Source organism: Anticarsia gemmatalis, chromosome 5, assembly GCF_050436995.1.
Source record: "Anticarsia gemmatalis isolate Benzon Research Colony breed Stoneville strain chromosome 5, ilAntGemm2 primary, whole genome shotgun sequence".
In the NCBI taxonomy this organism is placed as follows: domain Eukaryota; kingdom Metazoa; phylum Arthropoda; class Insecta; order Lepidoptera; family Erebidae; genus Anticarsia; species Anticarsia gemmatalis.
The window spans coordinates 1691299-1714938 of record NC_134749.1 but is presented as its reverse complement, the minus strand read 5'-3'; the positions used below and the strand labels follow the sequence as shown (position 1 = coordinate 1714938).

Sequence of the window (23640 nt, the reverse complement as noted above, 5' to 3'; positions counted from 1 at the left end):
GATGAGCAATAATTATGAAACAGAAATAAAATAATGTAATATATGTATCATATTATTTTTCGAGTAAATGATTTTTCAAGTGTATTTATTAAATAAAAATAAATTCTGATTGGTCATTTTGGACACAGATATTATACTTAAGTCGTGGGCGAACTATAAAATTGTTCCCATTATTTTACCTTAACCAAAGACTTAAACTATTTGTACAAATATACAGTCGTTATTCTACTAGAAATGTTGGAAGTCTCTAAAATAAAGTATGGGCTTGGAATTGTAAGCTTACGATTTTATGAATAGAAATAAAATCTTAACTAACTAGAAGCGTAAACTTGTAAACATTCATACAAAATAACAATTATCACACTTATAAAAGCGATAGAATAGCAATAGAAGAGTGTGAATATGAAAGCGAAGAAAGAAGCTAGAATAACAACAGCCATAATACAAGTAATTATTACGACTGTCATAAGAAATATAAAAAATAAGCATAAGATCAACAAAATAAATAGAACAGATCCACAAAATCCTAAGCTTACAAATCTATCACACAAAGATAAGCCTAAAACTAGCTTCGATTGAACTAAATTTAAAATCACAATTAAGTCTTTTTACTAGCACTCTTTTGCTTTGCCATTGGAAACGATTTCCTTTGCAACACCATTGTTTGAAGCTGATGCGGCTTCCTTTGCACAGCTGCTGGTTACAGCGTCCTTTTCCCTGGCGGCTTTGGCAGCAGCCTTTCTTCCTTTAACGTAGCTGTTGTAATAGAACATGCCGAACATGTACAGGAAGAGACCGGCGTTGAGGGTGAGCAAGAAGTTGATGCCCTTAGGGTAGTTGCAATCACTGAACATGACACTGAAGTTGTGGTAGAAAATGATGCAGAATTGGATCTGGAAAGAAGAAGGTTAATTTTAATAATGATATTCAAGAAACTGGAAGCAAGTGCGGTTTAAATGGAAACGTCGTTACATAATTAGTATTTTTGATATATTTTTTCAGGTGTATATAGGTATTGGAAATATATCTAGTTTCTTGGCGTGCATTTGGCTTGCTTAAACCCTTAACCCTAATTGAGTGTATTAGCATTAAAAATGCACTTGCAATCCCCAATATAAAGCAAAAAAAATGACTCATAGGATCATCATGCCAATATTTTCGTGGAGACAAAATAAAATGAAAACCTACCAGTTGCAGAGTAGTGACATGCTTCTTCCACCATAGGTACTTCTGGTACTGGGGTCCAAGGCCAGAGATCAGGTAATACGTGTACATGATGATGTGGATGAAAGAGTTGATCACACCGAGTAACGTTCCATGACCACCTGCGAAGAAAAGAATCGATTAATTTGTTGTTTGCCGTACATACCTTGAGAATTTTGAAAAAGTACTTAGATCTTCTTGATTTGTTATTTTAAAGAAATAAATCATGACTAGACAATCACTAGGATAGAACTATGTTTGATACGTAACAGTTAAGTTTTATCTACCAATGTTCAAATTTCGTTTTATACTGAAAACTTAAGTGTTATGCACTTAAGTATTTTTGTATAAATTTTAATATTTTCCTCTTTTAGTATTTCATATTTCAAGAATGGACATTATATTACAAACCTGGCAAGAACTTAACGCCGATCCAAGCGCAGATGGGCATCATGAAGTGATGGTACAGATGAAGGAAACTGATCTGGTTGTTCTTCTTTCTCAGTACAAAGAAGATTGTGTCGAGAAGTTCAATGATCTTTGCGGCAAAGTACCACCATACAGCTGCTGCCATCTGAAACATTCAAATAATGTGGTTTATTTATTATGGCGCTTTGCAGAATATATTATTTTTAAAGGAAACATTAAATGTCGTGTAAATGTTTTTCTAACGAATCATAACCTTTCATAATTTGACTATTATATGGCAAGGAACTTACCCGGCGAGCTTTCGGGCTGTCAGAGTAATCCACTGGCTGACATGACAAGTCGTAGTCGTTCCACCATCCCGCGACTAAACCCTGGAAAGAAAAAACACAATAAATTAGACAAAGAACATTAAAGAAGTCAATAGACAATCTGGGAAAAGCGTCTTTTGTTTATTAAGCTTATAAGATACTACTGCCAGTATTTCACCTGATCTATAGCTCGATTCTCTGCTACTATCAATTACCGACAACCGGCCAGTCATCGAGAATTTTTGTATAAAAATTTGATCAGCGCCTCTGACGGGCGTCGTAGGAACTGTTTTGACAGTACATTTAAAATGTCAAACTTTCGATACTCGACAGTACGGACTGCAGAAAATGGCGCTATAGATTAGAAGAATAAAAGTTAGTATTTTATTATTTCACAGCTTACCTCATACACCAAGAATATGCTCATCAAAATCTGCGACACGTTATACACGATCATGGTATTCTTTAAGTCATAGGGCTTCCTATCTCTCATGTACCGAGGGCCCACGGAGGTACAAAAGTACAGGTAGGTAGCTAACAGCGTTAGCAAGGGACCAGGGCCTGACATCAGCCACCAGTTCTCTGTGCGAGGATCTGGAAAGAAAGAAATAGAATATTAGTTGTAGTGATAGGCATGTTCGTGAAGCGCCTGATATTAATTTCAGAGCAATGTAACGCCTGATGTAAAAGACAAGGCAATGTTTTGTTTTCTTCAACAGTGCTTAAGTTACTGTAAATATGAAGATATCAAAGTCAATAAAACGGTGAAGAAAAACATTGTGAGGAAACCTTGCATGCCTATTTATTTAATACATTTATTGAGGGCATGCAAAGTCCCCAATCCACACTTGGCCAGCGTGGTGGACTCAAGGCCTAACCCCTCCCTCATTGCGGGAGGAGACCATTGCCCAGCAGTGGGACAGTAATGGGTTAAATTTACAGGTATTATTCTTTTCATAACTTTATAAATAACAATATTCTCACGTACACACTAGTTAACTAGTTAGCTAATGTATAATTTGAATAACGGATCTAACACGAATATTTACTTGAAGAAGTCAACAACTAAACCACTGTTTGCCCTTCGCAAGCAACCAGAAAGAAATGCGTCAAACGTATACAAATACTACATGTGAACGTTTGTATGAGAGCGGACAAATTAACCAACACCATTGTTTTAAGTTTTGCAATGTGATTTACATATGAATCTCAGGACAGCTGTGGTCTTTTTTAGTTTTTCTGGTCATAAAGAGATTTTTTGTTGGTTGCTCAACCGTCAAATGTGATAAATTGTGGTTGTATTTTGGTCTGATTCAACTAACAAGTCCTACAACATTAAGCCGCAAACACCCTTTTGCAACCATTAATAAGTATACTATATTATCAACATCGGATATTCTAGATGAATCCATTGAATTAAAGAGGATCCCTAGTCTTATACATCTTTTCTAAAGGAGTAATTTCCTTCAGGTATTGAGTAAATTAATTTACTCAATACCTGAAGGAAATTGTCTACTCACTGTTGTTTATAATTATAAACAACAGTGAGTAGAGACAATAGTCTTCGAGATAGGAAGAAATCACGACGTTTTGTTTAACGACTACCCATCCAAATCTAAACCTCAGTAACGTTACTTAACCACGCTGATCTATTACGCTGTAGATATTTGATCACGGGCCTCTCTACCTAAACAAACTCCAAGATAAATCACATTACGCATAAGGAAGAATTACGGAATAATTTCCATAATAATCGTATTAAGTTGCACGATTGCGCCTGCGCAGTTGTTATGGACATATGTTACGAGACGCTCCGAGACAATTTTATTGTTTGGTGACAAAAGAAATAAATAGTCCGTTAGGATTGATAGATTTAGGATATCATATTGTGTATGGTGTTTGTGACATCATTTAAGGTAATTCTTTGTTCAAAAGACTATATAGTTGATTTATCTGACGTTCCTTGGTGTTGACAGACTTAAGACATTTGGGAATTTTTCTAATTTGTATAAAAAAATGAATTTAGTTTTTTTAGTTTCATCACATTTGTACACACATTTCAATAATGTTACTTACTTATTTCAGATTATTAAAAAGCAACACCATTTCTATCTACCTCTCAATTTGATTATGAATATATATAAAATACGTTTTCAGTATCAAACACATTACGCAATTCCATACGCCCATAGCATGAATTCGCGGTCAAAAACCAATACAACGGAATAACGACTATCAGGGAGAGCTTGTTTATAAATATTTTCCTGATCTAACAAATACGCAATATGCTCATAGTTTTTTGCATCAACAGACCTACCACGTTGAACGTAGTTTCCATCCTTATCACGTATCATCTATAAACTAGGTGTAAAAACTAAACTATTATTGTGTACGTTGCATATAGACTGATAGAATTCATCTTTATTAATAAGTTGGAAGTAAACTTTGTAACACTAGCATCTAAATGTACTAAAATGAAACGAACTGTAATCTCTATTAGATTTTTTAGGAGTGTATAATGGTCGACACATCATTACAGTCAATTAGGGAAAAGGATTTAGAAATTTTGTGATGAAAGGGATATTAGGCCTTGTTTCCATCTTATTGTTCATGTTCAAGGTTTAAAAACCGAAAAATTTTAAAGATAAAAATAAGCCCATTTAAAAATTGGTTATCCAGGGTTCTGAAATTGGCTTAACTTACACACTTACTACTACATCAATCTTATCTTTCCATAAAAAATCTTTTCGTCTCTTACATGCACATTTTCTTTCTTAGATTTTTTTACGACTTAGTTTGCATACGTCTCTTATAAATACCCAAGAATAAACTCGAGCACAATTGAAATCCCATCAAAAAGTAATAAAGACCACCTAAGCGATATATTTAATTTCGATCACGTAGAACGGTGACAAACAGATAGATATAGCATCAGAATTATATAATTATTATAATATACGCATTAACACCATTGTTTATAAACAAAACTGAGAATTTATAACGCACTGGTCTCAATACGAATAAAAAACCAATGGATTTTTCGAAGGCCGAATTGTTGAAATCGCTAAGACACTCGAAGTATTTATTTCATCAATAATAACGTTTGTTTGTCTAGTGTGATATCGTTAAGAAATACTTTCGAATAGTATGAATTAGGAAATTCCCTTGCGGCCATTTTTAATTGTCTATTTTATTTCAGTTTGTTTTGTCACATTGATCTATTTATTATAACTGACTTCAGTAAGAATTGCTATCCAAGAATCAGTTTTAGATAGCGAAATAAAGATAGAATGTATCTAAGTGCCGTTTTCAGTACTGAAAACGGCACTTAGTTCCTTAAGCTCGGGTATGATATAAGACTATTGCAAACTAAAGTATAATATAATGTAAAGATTAATATTATGTGTGCTTTACGTCTCAGAGATTACGACTAAATACTAAAATTCGACGAGAATTACGTAGGTCTTTGTTTTAATTGTTTTACAACATTTTTTTTCTAAAATAATTCAGATCTACCACCTTGAATTTTAATTACATCAAAGACGTCGGTAAAGCACAAATATTTTTATTGTAATAATTATAAATATTAATATTATCCAAAAAAACTAATAAAAAATATCCGTTGCAAAAATATGGTTAAGCGTTGTATTGTAATTCTTAATTCCAATACAAATAACTGGAAATAAAATCTCATTAAATAGTTTAAAGCATATTAGTGTGATACAAAATATGAGTCCAAAGTTTCCCGCAATAACGATCATGGTAATCTATTGCAATAATTTTTATCAAAAAATTTAATTAAGCAAAGATCTAAAATTAATTATGACTAGACAGTTTCAAAAGTAATTTTATGATGAAATAGTTTTTCGGGGCTCCTCTTTCTAATTTATTGATACGATAGTAAAAACTAATACTCCTTTCTACTATCTACTTCTATTTAATTTGCTTTGGAATTAGTGGTTGATACTACATTTTATTTACTTTTTTATTTTCAATGGCATGCTTAGTAAGGCGATCGATTTTAACATCGAATTACATTCCAGCGCAAAATACAAGTCATACGTAATTAATATATACTGGTAGTATACCTATTTTAAATGTAAATAATATTGGGGCCCAAACAAATATTGGCATAAACAGTATGCAAATTTTAAACATACGGATTAGTATTTGTACTGGTTCTGTTTACTTGATTACTTAATACTTTAATACGTAAATAGTTCCTCTTAGTGATAATCCATGGAACACATCAATGAGTCATCTATTTTATTATTTATGTCTACAATTACTACCAATTATATAAACTATCACAAATAAAAAACCTTTTGAAAAGTTGTAAAAGGTCGTGTAGTACTCTATTATTTTGGTCAAAGTAAAAACAGTGTTTCTTTAGTAGAAATTACGGAAAATAATGTGTTGAAAACACATTTAATTTCGGCGCCATTATTTTTTATTTTAAATGTATGATGTAATAAATAAAAAATAATATTATAATTATCATATTAGTTTGTAAGTGTAAAATAAATAAAGAAAATGTGCATTTTTTTCTACACATCGTATTATTCTACTTATATTATCAATAGTAAAGTTGTCGAACCGATGTAATGTTGCAAAAGCTTCTATGATGGTTTATGTATTTGAATAACCACTCGTTTATAACCTAGACCACTTTGAACTCAAAAAATAAAAGGAAGCGCTTGATTAGTTCGTTGTAAAAATCTAGATCTTTAAACTTACTTAAATCAGCCTTGACCTAACCTTAATTCAAGTGCAACAAAGCAACTATTACATAATCTTTAAACAGTAACATATTGTTCAGGTTCAATGACCGCTATTAGATTTCGATATTTTAAAACAATATAGGTACTTCAGGTCAAAGCTGAACACTAGTTTTGAATTTTTTTTAACATATTTTTTTTATGTCTTAGTTTTTATGATTGCTCTTTGGCGCGGTTTATAGTGTATCCGACTGCCGACCAACAGGCCCCAGGTTAGATTCCCAGGTCGGATATAGTGCAATTGGTATCTTTCTAACTTATCCTCAATAGTAGTCCCGAATTTGGTAATGTCCCGGTTAATAGAATCGCCCCCTATTAAATGAGACTAACATCGTTAATGGCAAATTGTGGATGCACCTCGTGCCAACACTTTCGGGTATAACAGATTTGATGTACGTAATTCGTTATTTCTTGCCTACGGAAATGAGTATAAAGCATATAATTATTTCATTTAATACTATGGGAAGTATATTGTGAATAATGTTATAATATGTGTTACATCCTTGGAGTAAATCTAATGAAGCTCCAGCGATTATTCGCTCATCATAATTATTTTTGATGTTCATTACATAATAGTTATTGTAAAATTATTGTAAGACTACACACGATATAGTGATTAGGTATATTGAATAAAAATAATAAATGTTTTGGTTTAACTAGGAGTATTGTAAGCACTATAAATAAATAATCGTAATAATGAAAATAAGGAAATTCTGGAAAATATTTTTTAAGATATTATGAGTTATATTGTATTTTGGATTTTGTACTTGTTACATATAATATTATTGTATTCATTATATCCCACTTTTTTAATTGACAATGACCAAAGTTTTACATTTTCAAATGTATATTTTAACCGTTAATGGCGTGACTAAAGGTTTATGATTATTAAATAATATTAATTCTATTATACCACGTTTTTTAACAACACATTACACTTAATTTTTTCTATAAATAAAGATCTTTATCTTGCGGTAGGTCAGTACCGGCTGATCAAAATTAATAATTAATTTTCACTCATAACAACCCATAAAAAATACTTTAAAACACGTCATACTACAACCTAGACACACATAAGCTAACAATAATTAACAAAAAAACATCACGTTTCTCTTCAACGTCCTTGTTCAAAACTATTATTATTGTGAATAAAAAGTAAACAAAATAAAAAAGAAACACATTGCGTGTGTTTCCACGCGTTATAATTTGTACAGCACAATGCAAAGCAATTATATTTTGAGCAAGATCGTGGTCAATTTGTTTGGAGAAACCAACACACAACTCATATTTAATTATAGCCATAATAAAGATACCATAACGGTGAATGAAACTACTACTACTTTTAATGTATTTACTTGTTTGGCATACTCCAGACTTTTGCTCTACAATATTTAACTTCAAAATTCCAATCAAAGTTTTTTTGTTTAAGTATCAATTTTCCTGATCCTAGCTTTAGGCCTTATTCCGTCAGTAATACAGCACTAAATAAAACACATGAAAAATGTTTTGAAGTTGTATTATTTCGACTGCTAAGCAGCCCAAATCACAGTCCTACTATTCCAGATAATGAAACACGAAGGTTATTTGCAAACCTCTTAATTGTCACTAACTTAGAAAAAAAATCAGATATGAAATGGTAAATTCACATTTCCTGGCACTGTAGTAATAAAATTAAGATAAGATATAGATAGATTCATACTCAAGCTAAAGCTTAGGTAAATAAATAAAATAACTTGAAACTTTCAATGCCATTACTAAAACAGAAATTGCAAATTTTAAAAACAAACACCTGACGCAGCATTATACAGCACCTTCCTAACCTACTCAGCAATAGATAGACTTCCTAATAAATAAAAACCTATCTTCTTCCGTTAAAATATCAAGTTGGGTTTAATTAACACTTGATATTTTCGCGACAAAACGATCATATGATAAACATTTTAGCCTCGGTATAAAGTCTATCAATACGCAAAAATAAAATTGAAGAATCTGTCTGTATTTTCAAAATATCTTACAGTGACCCGACACTGACATAGGTATTCACTATTCACGTAATCTTCGTGATAATGTTTCGGATGGGTAAACTGATTTTAATGAAAATCTTACTGGAAGTTAGGAGAGTGAGTCAAGCCACATTTTATCGCAAACACAAAATTAAAAAGTCCTTATATTCTTAATCCTAAAACGCGAGTGGAAAAACAAAAACACCTGTACTGATTTGGAATAAAAATTGCGGGATTACAAACAATACTACATCATCTATTGCCCTTATTTCGGAAGGAGGCTCTTGCTCAGAAATAGGCTAAATAGCGAGCAAAACCTGTTGTAAGTTAACTATAAATAGTGAAGCAGCAAGGCACAGGTAGTAATAGAATCAATATTAGCAAAGCCTCAACTCTCACGTATGATATAGCCATTATATAACTATGTTTGGTAAGCGATAAAGTAGTAAAGGTTAATGCCGTAACCTTGGCAGAACATTTACGTGTGATTTGATGAATTGTAACGTCTTAAAACGATTGTGACTTTTTTAAATTGATTGTCTTATTTTATTGATAAATACTTTTAGTAATAACAACATTATTAACAAATTACTAATATTTGATTAATAATAAACCTAGCAAATCCAGTTTTTGTGGCTTATATTCAGATAATTATTTCAGCCAATTGAATCAACACCTTATACTAATAATTCCCCATGAATAATTTAGTTTAAGTTCATTACAAATCAACAAATAAATTCGTCGTGATTATCTTTTAAAATAAATATGAAGTGGTCGTTATAAGTCGTTGAAAATATTTTCCAGATCGATCCAAAATAGAATTTAAGTATATCTAAATGAAACTAGTTTGACAATCAGAACCGTTCCTTTTGATCATTAACGACAACTCAATTTTGGAGATAGCAGTTACATACCTACACTAACGACCTTTATAATAGCATAAACCATTTTACCAAATCGTCTAGAAAATTCGAATCAAAACAATTAATATTTTGCCTTAATGCATGTAATAATCGTGATCGAACAATTTAATTTTACTTAACACGTATTAAGATTTCGTAAAGTCATCTATTACTGATTTTTATCGGATTAATTGAATGTCACAGTTTAGTTATGGAATTGTGAAATGTTTTTAATGAATTTATTTTTAACTTATTGAACTATTAGATTGGATGAACCTTGATTCATAAAAGCCTATGGCCGTAAAACTTTTAATCGTTTGATGAAGAACACTATATAATAAATAGTTTAAAGGATAAAAGGTACTTTATAATGTCTGATAATATTTTAAAGTAAATTGCAACAAAAAATATTATTCGGATTTGAAAATCACTTATATTATAATCTCTCTATTTATACATTTTCTAGAATCCATTTCGAATATAGTCCAAAAAATGTTCTATCACATTACTAATAATCGATTTTAAAGTAAAATCTCTATAAAACGTGCCTATTAAATAAAATAAGTACAAAATCTTTAATGTTTACTAATACTATTCAATGTAATCTGTAATTATATTATTTAAATGTAAAATGTAATATTATCATAAATGGTTCATCAAACCATCTAATTACGTACCTAATTATTCACGTCTTAAAATTGAAATCCACTAATCTCTACGAAACATACCAAAACTTTAATCTACCTATCAATAGAACACCCATGACCTTTCCCAAAGGTTTAATTCTATCGCTGATCGATTAATCGACCTTGTAAAACCTATAAAACTTACGAAATTTCATACATAACAGTTAAGACATAACGGTTGGACGTAAATCATAAACATGGCCTTGATATTATAACATAACTAAATAACATTGGAAACCTTGACATACACACGACCATCTTTGAATGCATAATACATAATAATAATATAAAAAAGTTATGTTTTATAATTATTATTATATTAATGTAACTTGTAATTTAATGGAGCGTATTTTGTATTATATTTTATGTTTATCGGCCATTTGTATTTAATAAATAAATTCTTTACTTTTTACGCTTATAGTTGAAAATTCAAGGTTTAATTCACTCACTACCATAAGGATATTTAAAAAATGCTGCAAAATAATATTATATAGATAAAAATATTGCTTTTTATAATATTTTCCTCAAATGCAATGAACCTATAACTTTAAGTTTAAATGACTGAAACTAAAAATCCCGCAATATAATGAGTTCAAAGTAAATAATAAATACATAATAGAAAATACTTATGCAACTTTGTATCAAAAATTAAACTTTAAAACCCATAGAGGAAAACACTTAATATTTAAAATAATAATATAAATTACTTACCGCTGTTGCGCTCCATGAACTTCCGGTAAGAGTCAACGATCGACATCGTGGAATTAGGACCTGTAACCAAACGAAAATAAAATTTAATAAAATTATTAAAAATAAAATTTAGAGTTAACCTTTGCCTAAATAACCAGACAGAGCAGGATACAAAATAACATTCAAAATTAAATAATTATATTTTTTAAGTTAAAAATAAAATTAATTCTAAATTATACAACAATTTGAGGAAATTCTAACTAGGTACTTTGAAGTAAAAAAAAGTTTCAAGTAACTTTAAAATAAAATAAGAAATAAACTACCAAAAGTTAAAATAAAATAAATAAAAATGTTTCGAAATATAATTTACAAAAAAGATTATACTTTTATTTTTATTTCAACTAATATATTACACACCTTATTCTTATCAATCCAAAAACAACAATGAACTAAAATATCACTATAAAACAAGGCCGTTAAATTTAAAACAAAAAACAAATTTAATCGGAGGAAGGAACGCACAACTCGGTCAAACCACGATCGGAAACTGACATTCAAACAAATTCAACATTAAAAGTAAATTAAGGTATTGCGAAAATCATAATTAGCCTTGAGATGACACTGACCCACCTGTAACGACTTATACGGTTAAACTATTAGAGCTTTCTGTACATTGACGGAAAATATACGTAATGAATTAACTTGGTTATAATATAGTCGGAATCGAAACACGTCGTTAGTGTAAGTCGACTTGTGTTTGACGATGAAAGTCCTATGTCATTTCGTTCATTTTACTTTCATTGTATGTTAATACAAAAATTATTATGAATTTTTAATGTATGAAATTTTCTTTATTTTCTGTTTGCATATTCCACTTTTTATAGGTATCATATTGTATAATTATACTATAATTATTATAAAGTTTTAATATAATTGTTTAAATGAAAATTATATAGGTTTACATTTTATTTTGATAACCATTTACTTGTAAATATTAAAAGACTTTATTTAATAAATAAGTAAGTTGTTCCTTATTTAGTCCGTGGTATATGTAAAAAAACTTTATGTAATAATGTCGTTGAATAGATTGAATAATGTCAATATTTTTTATTAAATTTATATATGACCGAAATTAATATTTTATTTGTATATTGTCCCTTGTTTAGTTCGTGGTGTATGTATATTGTATGTCTTTTACACAATTAATTTTAATGTTTTTTTATATTATATTTCAGTCTTTTACCTTTTAGTTTTATTTGTCTTTCGTTTGTTGTTTCGTTTAAATTTTATGCCTATTTTTATTAGATCTTTTGAGCAATAAACGAGTTAACATAATCAGTTAACTAACAAGCATACATTTAGAAGATAAAATCTTGTTTTTTATAAAACAAAGTGCTCTCTTTGGTAACGATACGATAACAATTAAATACCCATTACAATGGAATCATTGTAATGGGTATTTAATTGTTATCGTTATATTAAGTGATGAGGTAACACTAACATTTGTGAAACATATCAAGGTCAGAATTGTTTAACAATAAGATTTTCTTCAAGAAATCTAAAGTGACATCTAGGTAAAATTAAAACTCGAAATAAATAGCCCAGTACTATTTTAGTATTTCGTCCTTCTCCGTCCTTCCTTCTCGACCTTGCTGTCTGTCTGTCTGTCTGTCACCAGACATATATCTCATGAACCGTGGTAGTTAGACAATTGAAATTTTCACAGTTGGCGTATTTCTGTTGCCGCTGTATTTATAATTCAAACTCAATAAATCATTCAAATCAATATAAGTACTTGACTCTTCATAATCAGAAAACTTAACAAAGAAATCATCATACTTCAAGAGATCGTTGATAGATGATTGTGGTTCATATCTATTTTCAAAATAAATTTAACTAACAAATCTAATAATAAAATCATAGTTATATTTTTAAAATTGATAAAAATATAATGAATTAGAAGGCACTCGACATGAAAGTTTTAAAATAAAATCATCAATAACCAAGTTTTCATATTTTTTCACGCATCATCACAGTTTACTGTATTGAATAGCAATCTCTTTCTACAGTAAGAAAAAATGTAAAACAATAGTTGTAAGGGTTAAAGAATAGCCTAGACATCCGTCAATATTTTGTCAAAAAAATTGAGATTGAAATATTCAACTCCTGAAACTATGTAGTTGCGTCATTCGAACATGTATTTCTTAGAAATTGCGAAATTGATCATTACAGTGCATTTATAAATCACTTGCACATAATACAATTAGTAACGACCCATGATTTGCGAATGGGATTTTAATAAGACCCATTGTGTAAATAGCAGGTGAAATTTAATTTAATTGTTTCAAAGAATTTGTTTCTCTTCACCCCATTATCACATCCTCATTCAAGATTCAAATCCAGTTTTTATTTCGCCGATTCAATTATCCATATGAAATCGATATACACACGTGCATCATTTACGATAAAAAACGTTGATCATTTCGCAAAATTCAGGGAAGAGGGATCTTCGTAATCAATAAGATTGTAGTGCGGTGCCTTGTGGTGACTAAGCCTGTATGAGAAATTGAAAAAAGTAACTAAAGGCAAGGAGGCTTAAAATATTCCTTTTAGCATCTCTCAAAAGTGTTCTTTTTTATTTATTAAAGGCAGAAAAGAAAGGCCTATCTTTATCTAATTTATCATGTAATATAACATAATAACACAAGTATTAATGACAAATTACTTCGAAATAAAACATAATGCAGCATTCTCCTCAATCTTTATATTAATTCATAGAACAGAAATTGGATAACGCAGACCATTTTGTAGTTTGACTTACAGAATTATCAAAGGACCATTGTAGTGATTTCAAAATAAATAAAATAGAATATGGCTACGTCGTTAAAATCTTGACTCTTCGCCTAACTGCTAGGTCAGAATAGTTAATGATATAGACCTAATGAACAAACCACAAAAATTCGAACCATTAAATTGATTTCACAAATTCCATTCAACCACAAAACCTCAGAATGCAATGCCATTAATTGTCAAGAAACAAAAACTGAACGACAATGCTATTCCACTGATCTTTCTTCATAGTTTACGCACAATATTACAATAAAAATTCTGTCAATCAAAGTCCCACCTTAATCATAAGAGTATAAAATTAATTTTGCATTGCAGCTGTCTATGAGAGGTGAGATGTTTTTGCCCTTATTAATATAACTGTCGTGAGAAACCAAGTAAAGTGATTAGATTTTGTGCAAACAGCTGAGAATAATAACTACTGAGATTTTCTTGTCACAATGCAGTTTCCGGTTGTTCGACATCCTTTACCTTATTCATCAGTGGTGTTAACATTTGATTTAATTGTAATTTTGACAATAGTATGGACCAGTTTCATAGCATACGAATTTTTAAGTGTCATATAACTAGTGAATGCAATCCCGATCTCGCGGGATCCCGATCTCGCGAGATCCCGTGTATTTTTTCGGGATCAATCCCGAAGCATAATATGACGAGATCCCGTTCGGGATTGTCGGAGAGGGCATTTTCAGCAGTTGGCTACATTGCAATAGACTTAAGATGCCGATTGCTCGTACTATTGATACACTTTGTATTTTAAGAGGCTACTTTCAAAATGCCATGTGATTACTTTTTATTTTGATCTCCTGGAGCTACACCTACTTTTTTTGATTATGTTCATGTTATTACACCTGTTAATTATGTTACGTTGTTAGTAATATTGAAAAATAAAGGCTTTTATTTTCTTTCAAATAATAATTTATTGCATTCACCACACTATCACACACATATTACACTAAACAAGCCGTTCGAATTGTATTATTTTTACTAACTAGACGGGATCCCGAAAATCTCGGGATCCCGCGGGATTGATATTTCTGATCGCGAGGGATCTCGAGTTGACGATCTCGAGTCGGGATTGCATTCCCTACATATAACTCATCGTGTAGATAAAATTACAACATTCCACTCTTGTTAAGCTACGATATTGATAATTATCCCGCGGTAATGAAGCTGGCCATAAGTGTCATTTTTTTTTTTTTTTAAAGAAGAAGGTGCGTGTTAATTGGTATTACAATACTACACTACAGTACAAGTCTGACAATAGCATTTATAAACTCTGATTCAAATGAATATTGACGACTGGATTGTCAATCGTAACACTAGTTAAATAATAAAAAGAAGCACCAAAGATCGCATTACCTAAAATTTACAGTAAGTACGTACTTATATCAATTTGAGCTATGTAGCAACCGATAACAAAGTTGTAACATACAGATAAGTACCATGACAACCACTAAGTACATGCTATCGCAAATTTTCACACACCATAATAACAACACTAATCGTTGTGTCAAATACATTTCGTCATCGTACTCAAGTATCCATTTAGCATCTATCGTTGCTTTAAATACATCGATAGGTATTTTGAATGTCAATATTGGTAACCGTGGTTCGATCTTGTAAGTGACAAAGTCCATTTTTGGGAGGTCCTGAACGACTATAGATTTGCTTACAGACATTTAAAAATTTTACCTATTAATGTCCCATTGCAGGGCAAGGGTCTCCTCCCGTAATGAGGGAGAGGTTAGACCTTGAGTCCACCACACTGGTCAAGTGTGGATTGAGGACTTATACAAAGCTTAAAAAATGAATCAATGAGAAATACAAAATAGCAGTGATCTCAAATATGAAGTAAAGCATAGGCAATCAAAAATAGTTTTTTGATAGTGTTTGGGATGCACAAAATAGTTCAGTAACATAAAATATATCACAAACGTATCACAAACTCTCGATGAAGTTTTAAATGGCTACAATTGCGCCAAATTCCAATGAAAGTTTGACAGTTTGACCCACTTACTTTATTGAAATCAGTGTGGTAATTTTCAACGTACTTTTTAAGGTAACTTTTAGTATAATAACAGGTAATAGTTACGAAACATCGATGCTGAAGTCACATAGGAAATTCCCAATGAGCAATTGTACACGGATACAACTCAGTTGACAGATAATAACTACTTTATTTATACAATAGGTGAAATATTTGTACTAAAACAAAGTCTAGCCATTAGCACTAACATTTTTATGCAAACATAAACAATGACTTGTAAATGCTATGACAATAAACTAATTTTATAAAGGCGAAAGTCTATCTGCCTCCGTCCGTTAAATATCATGACTTGCATTCGATCTAGTAATGCAATAACTGAAGTCCCAGAATCAAATATAAGCTCTTTATATTTCCTGTAATGAAGTTTCGTTTTACACATACCTATTACCAGTGAACGAAACCGAAATTTTTGTGTACAGGTGCTTGATCTGATGATAAAGATATAAAGATAGAGCCTACAATATATGAAGACTGTAAAGTGAAGTGAGTTTGTAGGCTGTAAAGTGAAGGTATTCGAGGTCAATCTTTCAAAATATTTTGGGAAATTCCAAATAACAGATTACTCTATATTTTGCACGCATTACATTTTGTAACACTTGTAACACTTCAAGGGCGAAAGATCTTTCCTATCTCCATACATTGTTTTACTTTGACGCGTATATGACCTTGGATGACGCCAAGGTCATACGCAACCACTTTATAATTTTAATTGAAGAGAATGTTTCGTTAGATGTAAATGCTCAGCTCCATAAAAATTATGATGATGATGAATTTATGCTCAATGTGTTAGGTTAACTGCAAGTTTTGAAGTTGAGAGGAATTGAAGTCGTTGCGTAAAGGATTTGAGCAGTTTATTGCTTTTATCTTGATGATGACAAAAACGTGAAACAGGGTGCTAAGGGAGATTATATAAGAGATTATCGCAGACGTTGAAGATGCAATCGGTGATACAGGATGACCGAGACGCATATCAGAATAACGAGGGTTCGAAGCTTGCCGTCGATAGATAGCTTTGGATAGAAAAGGGGGAAGGTCCTTGCTTAACAGTATTACATCCAAAAAGACTAAAGAAAACAAACCTGCTGTTCTAAAAGTCGATTTTATTGTTAATACTTAATTTGCTGCCGGTAGAAATCACTCTATTTCATTGTTTTTAATTGTACTACAATTCCTAGTCAAATAAAAACTTCGTAATCAAGACACAAAATCAAAATGTTAAAAAGTTTTTTTTATTTTAAGGATCCTTATAATTCTTTTGAATAAAACATTATCAATTAAAACATAAAATTATGTAAATACAATCATCACCGAAAAGATTATCTGAATCAAATGCAGAACATACAGTTTGAAATGTAATTAATATTAAAATGAAATAAAAATTCCTGCCTAAAAACTAGTTTCAGGTCGCTGAACTTATCAAGGAGGTTGTAAATATTTTATTACATTTGTTTTTGACCCAGTTCAATGCAATCACGAAATGAATTCACGGTCACGTTGCAATTGAGCTTGCACTTTTTATCAGGAACTTTTGATTTTGCACATGTTTTAAAGGAAGTTTAAATGCATATTTATCACTTTGTTTACACTTTCAAGCTAAGAACAGTGTCATTTATAATTACGTAATTATGAGAAAATACAACTTTCAAAAGTAGGTAGGTATATTTTTTAATAAGTATTTTACTAGTATTTTTCTTTTGTACTTATAAACTTATACTACTTAGATTTGATATGATTTTTAAGAATGCCATTCTTTAAAATAATAATTACTTATCCAGATGTAAATAGAAGACTCGTCCAGAAAAAAAAAATTATTAGACTTTTAGTTTTAGAATAGCAGGTGACAGGCTCGAGGCTAAACAATCTATTGACAAAGATAGCTAACCTTAGCAAGTCTTACAATATTTTCGAAATAAGGTTTTTGAAAAATGTTATTTAAGTTATTTATTATAGCGGCCTCTAGTAACATATATGAATAGCAGCTTTCTACATCCTTCCATTTTGGTAAAAACATATAAACAAAAATTAATTCGATCAAAACAATGTTATAGATGATTCGTGAAAGAATTAACAAATACGTCATTGAACTGAGTGTTAAGGTCGGAATGTTTGCTTTCCCGGATTAAAGGTCTTAATTAAATAATAATATTATTCAATGAATATGGATTATTGCTAAAAAGCATTGATCATTTGTTACAGTTCAATGTTTATGTTTTATTCATTGAATATTTTTAGGTTTAGCAGCTTCTAGAATAGTTTATAGGCCTATTAAGTATTAGCTGACGGGTAATTTTAATTTTATGTCACTATCTTGGCCTCTTGGGGGATGAATAAAAATATTGGTCATTTTGGATTTCGGGTATTTTTGATTTATTTATATTATCGTATGGATAGTCAGACTAGTGTCAAAGTTGTTTGATAAAGATAAAGATATATTTATTTGCTTTAACATGTGTGGTTACAGAAAATATTCCTATAATTGATTCGCCCGAAAGTCTTATTTTTGACTGTAATCGGCTCAGTGGCCAACGTAACAAGGAAGATGGTAGACTTTCTCAATTGTTATAATAAGTATCTAAGTATAGATAAACCGTGTGGAGTTATGATTTAGTATTGATATATAATAGTAAGATCTGTAATTGATGTGTAATATACAAATAAATGTTTTGAATGCCATTGTGTTTGACGCCCCTGATTTGTTAATTAAGGAAAGTTCCCGATACAAGATTTCGATGACTAATGCGCAATCTAAGCGCTACAAAGCTTTACATGTTTAAAAATGGCATTTCTCGATATTCTTTATTCCACCATACAGTACAATTTGGCATTGCATTTAGTTAAATTCCAACAAACACTTTCTATCCACTGTCCAAAAACTGTAGTTACCTAAACCTTTACGAGAAATAAGGGTACAGTCAAACAACCGCTCACAATTTCTCCTACCAAGGGCATTTTTTGCCATGCACTTACAAAGGTATGCATACCTCAAAAATCAATTTGTTACCAACCTTCTTATATCTATAAAAATCTAATTAAACATTGCAACAGAGTCTATAAAACGTCCAAGTGCGTGTCAGTGACAATCAAATAATTAAAGTTTACTAAAACGGTACGTAATGGGAACTGTATGGTTTGACCTCGATGTTGTTCGCATACGATTATAGTGTCAGCTGATTTGATTATAGTAATCCAGTATGGAATGTTACACTTAGAAACTATTATTTCTTATCTATAGTGGTATCAGTCAATTACGGTTATGTCAGTCAGTTATATGGAAAGACATTTGAGGAAGCTTTTTAGGGTGACAATGCTATGAGTAAATAGAAATAAAGAAATGGAAACATTGAAATCTTACCGTAAAATGTAAGTATTGTTTTTGTCGCTTCAATAGCGATTTTTTTTAAAGAAAGACTACATATTAATAATTATTATAAATAAAAAATGACGGAAAAGTAGGATTTACCAAAGAGATTTCTTAGTGAGGGGGTTTCCAAGAATAATAATTTATTGTTAGAGGATTCATGGACTTCCATACTAAGAACAGACTTTGTTTAGAAAAATAATGCGTCATGATCAAAATCTTCACGAATCGTGGGTCAAATATTTTTTCCTGACTAATAGCCACTTAAATTATTAAGCTTAATTACAATGGTTCGAAGTAATAATTAACTGCCTCTGTGGCGCAGTCGGTAGTATATGCGACTGCCGTGCGAGAGGTCTCGGGTTCGAATCCTGGGTCGGGCAAAAAAGTCTTTTCTGAGATTTTCTGTTAAGAATTTCTTAGAGATTGCCCGGAGTTGGGAAGTTGAGGTCGAAGACCTCCGTGCCTCGGAGAGCACGTAAAGCCGTACCTGTATATTGTGCACACACTTGGACACTATAAACAAAGTCCTGCACAGATAGCCAGTTTCAATGAAACTGACCGCCGTAGTCGTATATCGGCTAAGAGGACATTATAACAATGACAAGGTGAGTCTACGCTAAAAGAAATTCGCATTTAGACTGACTTAAAAGCCTTGAACAAGGGCACTATTAAAAGGAATTTGTGCTTGGCTCACGCTTTGCTCATACTTGGTTCTTCTAGTGTAGACCTAGCTTTACTTAACCTCTTACGTAATTAATAACAAAAACAACAAAGTAATTTGGAATTCGAATCAGACTATCGGAATCTTTAAACTTAAACTATGATTCAACAGCCATAAATATATTAGTCTTGTTTTTTCTAAATATATATTTTGGCTTTAAAAATAAACTGTTTTACAACGGAAATTTTTACAATGGAATATTTTTAGAATATTTAGTAGTCACATTTATTCCTATTTTGGTTTTAAATACCTGTTTTTCTAGTTCTTAGGTCATGGTATATATATTTATATCGGCTTGTATGGTAATGAAACGACTAGACGAGATGACTATTTTGATTTAAATAAGTATAATTCTGAATAAACGTTAGAACAGGCTGGAAAATATAATATAGGAATATCTATAACAGTACGATAGTTTAAAACAAAAATATAAAGTTAATTGAGAATTAAAAATACGTATAAGAATTTGAACTAAATGATTAATAAATATTAAGATTAAAATATATTTCAGTTGACTGCTTGGTAGTCTATATGTTACTGTAAAAGCCCGAACTGTGGTAAATCCTAAGATTTTCCGGTAAAACCTAAGATTTACCAACTCTCAATGGTAAAAGTCCGAACGTTCTTTTATTTCGAACTTTTACCACCATTTAATTGGCAAATCTTAGGATTTACATAATGACACGGTAAAAGTTGATAAAGTCATATTGTAATGTGTTTGAGCCGTAATATAATGATATTGCTAGGGATATAATTATATGCCGTAACATAATTATAATGAGAGTTTGAAGATGTCGCCGGAGCCCCGCTTCGCGGGGCTCCTCCTTCTGGGTGGTTTAAAAATAAATAACCACGAAGGCTGAGGTGGGAGCTTCGCTTCGCTCGCTCCCACCTCAGCCTTCTAACCTAACCTACCCATGTCGGTTTGCCGAAAACTCCTTCTTTATAACTATTAAATTATTTTATATTAGCTACATTTACCTGCCCTTGAGGTATATCCTAAGATTTACCAAGTGAATAGGGGTAAAAGTTCGAAATAATAGAGTTATTTGGACTTTTACCGTTGAGAGTTGGTAAATCTTAGGTTTAACCGGAAAATCTTAGGATTGACCACAGTCCGGGCTTTTACAGTAACATATACAAACACTAGTATAGAGTGTTCAATTCCCGGGCAAGGTATATACTGTTCTTTTCTGATTTAAGATTTCTCGATAGTATAATTGCACCCTATTAAAAGGGACTAACATTGTGAACGGCAAATTTTCAGCCTTCTTCAGAGGGCTGTGGTCAAACAGCTATCCAAAATATTTTATTTGAAATTGATTTATTTCACAACCAGCATCGAGCAGCAATTTATTAACAGTAGGAAGTGAATTAAAAAGAAATAATTGCTTTTCTAGACATGACACAGGGTACATTTTCTGAATTAAAAATTCAAATTTTCATTTCCTGCACGTGCATATTATATTGCTATATAATTCAAATAATAAAACCAAGTCATTGTGATGCTTACTATTTGAATAATTTACTGAAAATATATTTATTTTGGTTAATTAGCACATTTAATCCAAATGAGTCATCAATAATTTTAAACCAGCGGACCCACCCGTCTACTCCTACATTCAAAAGTTTTACCTACCTTCCTGTATTAATTATTGAAACATTATAATACTAGTAGTAGTATTTCAACGGTGAAGGACGTACTTACGGGCGTGTGAAGTCCACAACCCGCATTTGGCTAGCGTGGTGGTTTCAAAGCCTAACCCATCCCTCACTCGGGAGGAGATCCATAAACAAAACAAAAAAGGAGACCAAAAAAATACTACTATACCTAGTATGCTACGTCTGCAACTAGCTAATTTCAAAAATCAACAGTTAACTTAAGGTACCTGAGTAATAAAGAACTTCAAGCCACCAATTTACTGGCTGCAAAATAAACAAAGGAAGATTTCTTAATAAAAAATTAAAGAGTACGGCACGAGACAATGAGTAATGGCCGATTGAAGTGTTATCAACTAAATTACTAAGTTGCCAACTGCTAACTGCCAGTTAGAACACTGTATAATCTAAGACAAATCACTTTATTGCGCTTCAACTATAAATACAGTGAGAGTAATGACAAATTATTTCGTATTGAACCAGTAATGTGTTTTAGAAATATTGGTTTTTGCTATGAGCCCTTCTATGCCTGGAGATTGTTTAATCTTTCTCAGAGAATGCAAAAATACGATTTTGTTAAATATGAGAAATTAACATCTCTCTATTACCGAGCGGAGACCCTTGTAATTATTTGTTGATGTTTCACTAAATCATCAACATTTCCATTCAGAAATGAAGTTCAGCGGCGAATCTAGAGGTCATATTAGAGTTACAACAACAGCCTAGTAAATTGATAGACGACGTATGCTCATGATCGGATAAGTTAAAATGGAAAAATACTAAAAATTACAATGAAATGACGCTGTTTTAGACCGGTTCTATGATGCAAGAAAATAACTTAATTCAGATAACAGTTTTCACACGTAATTATAACACCTTGCCAGGGTTGTTTGTTTGTCTATATAGAATTGTTCTAGTGAACTTAAAGTACATACTACCAAAACAACGGTTGAATTATCCAAACAATCAGCGGCAATGGCAACATAAAGAAATATTTATTACTTTATGCTGCTGTTTAAACATTAAGTTTTAACTTACTAATGAAACTTAACTTATCATACGGGTTGAATGAGAAACGTAACGAAAATATCTGCACAGTTTTGAAAAATCATACATACAAAAACCTCACTACAAAGAAGAAATGACAGCTTGTAAGTGCAATGCCTGCCTTCTCGTGTCTTTCATTATTGTAACTACTGCCACCTAAGAGATGAAAGAAAGAAACGAAGTATTTACGTAGAAATAAAAGCAAGTATTGTTCGTAAGCCTGTCTGGCTGCATGTAAGAGAAAACACCGAACCAACTTCTTCTTCATTCTAAAACCTTATCGATACAATTTTTTCTAAGTTCAAAGAAGTTCAAACTATTTATGTATCGGGTTCAAGGAACACAATGGCACGTAAGAAAATATCGCAGATCTAATTGCAACGTAATGACCCATAATAACTTGGAATGAATAACTGGGCCTCATTGACCTAGAAGAAAGAAGTAGTTATAGAACCTTATGATAATGAGAATTACACCTATTTTGATGGGTTTTGTAACCCATCTTGTATTACATAGAGTTTATGTGATCAACACTGTTAATTTTCTTGATGTTTCGGCGTTGGTTGCACTGACGATAGCTGCAAGTTTAACAATCATAAGCCTGTATGTGTAGTAGTATATCTACTACACAATCAACCTTAAACTTTCAAAATAATGCATGTACACATTAATCCCATGTAAGAATTAACGCACAGTTTCAAAGTGAAGATTCCAAATCTCAGGTTTTTTTTTTGTATACAGGACCTAAATAAACAGGATACAGTTTAAAATTACTTCAAACAGCATTCCTTTTTTGGTTAATTCTTATAGTAGTAATATAAAAGTAATATCACAGCTATCAAGGGTCAACAGTGTTTTGATTGATACGTCAATAAAAATTCTATGCTTGATAGATGGCCGACGCGTATTTATACTTTTTTTGACTTCAAAATCAATAATTGATAAGTCACACAATA

The 23640-nt window shown here is 31.3% G+C and overlaps 1 protein-coding gene across 1 annotated transcript in view; it reads right to left on the bottom strand.

Moving 5' to 3' along the window:
- Positions 1–23640, bottom strand: part of LOC142973244 (uncharacterized) — a 46013-nt gene that overhangs the window by 7559 nt on the left and 14814 nt on the right. Inside the window, exons 2-7 of the mRNA XM_076114882.1 lie at positions 11021–11080; positions 2344–2534; positions 1923–2003; positions 1615–1777; positions 1189–1325; positions 613–893 (exon numbers count right to left, since the gene is read on the bottom strand). Of these exons, the coding sequence (XP_075970997.1) occupies positions 613–893; positions 1189–1325; positions 1615–1777; positions 1923–2003; positions 2344–2534; positions 11021–11080 (913 nt within the window). The remainder of the gene's footprint in view (positions 1–612; positions 894–1188; positions 1326–1614; positions 1778–1922; positions 2004–2343; positions 2535–11020; positions 11081–23640) is intronic.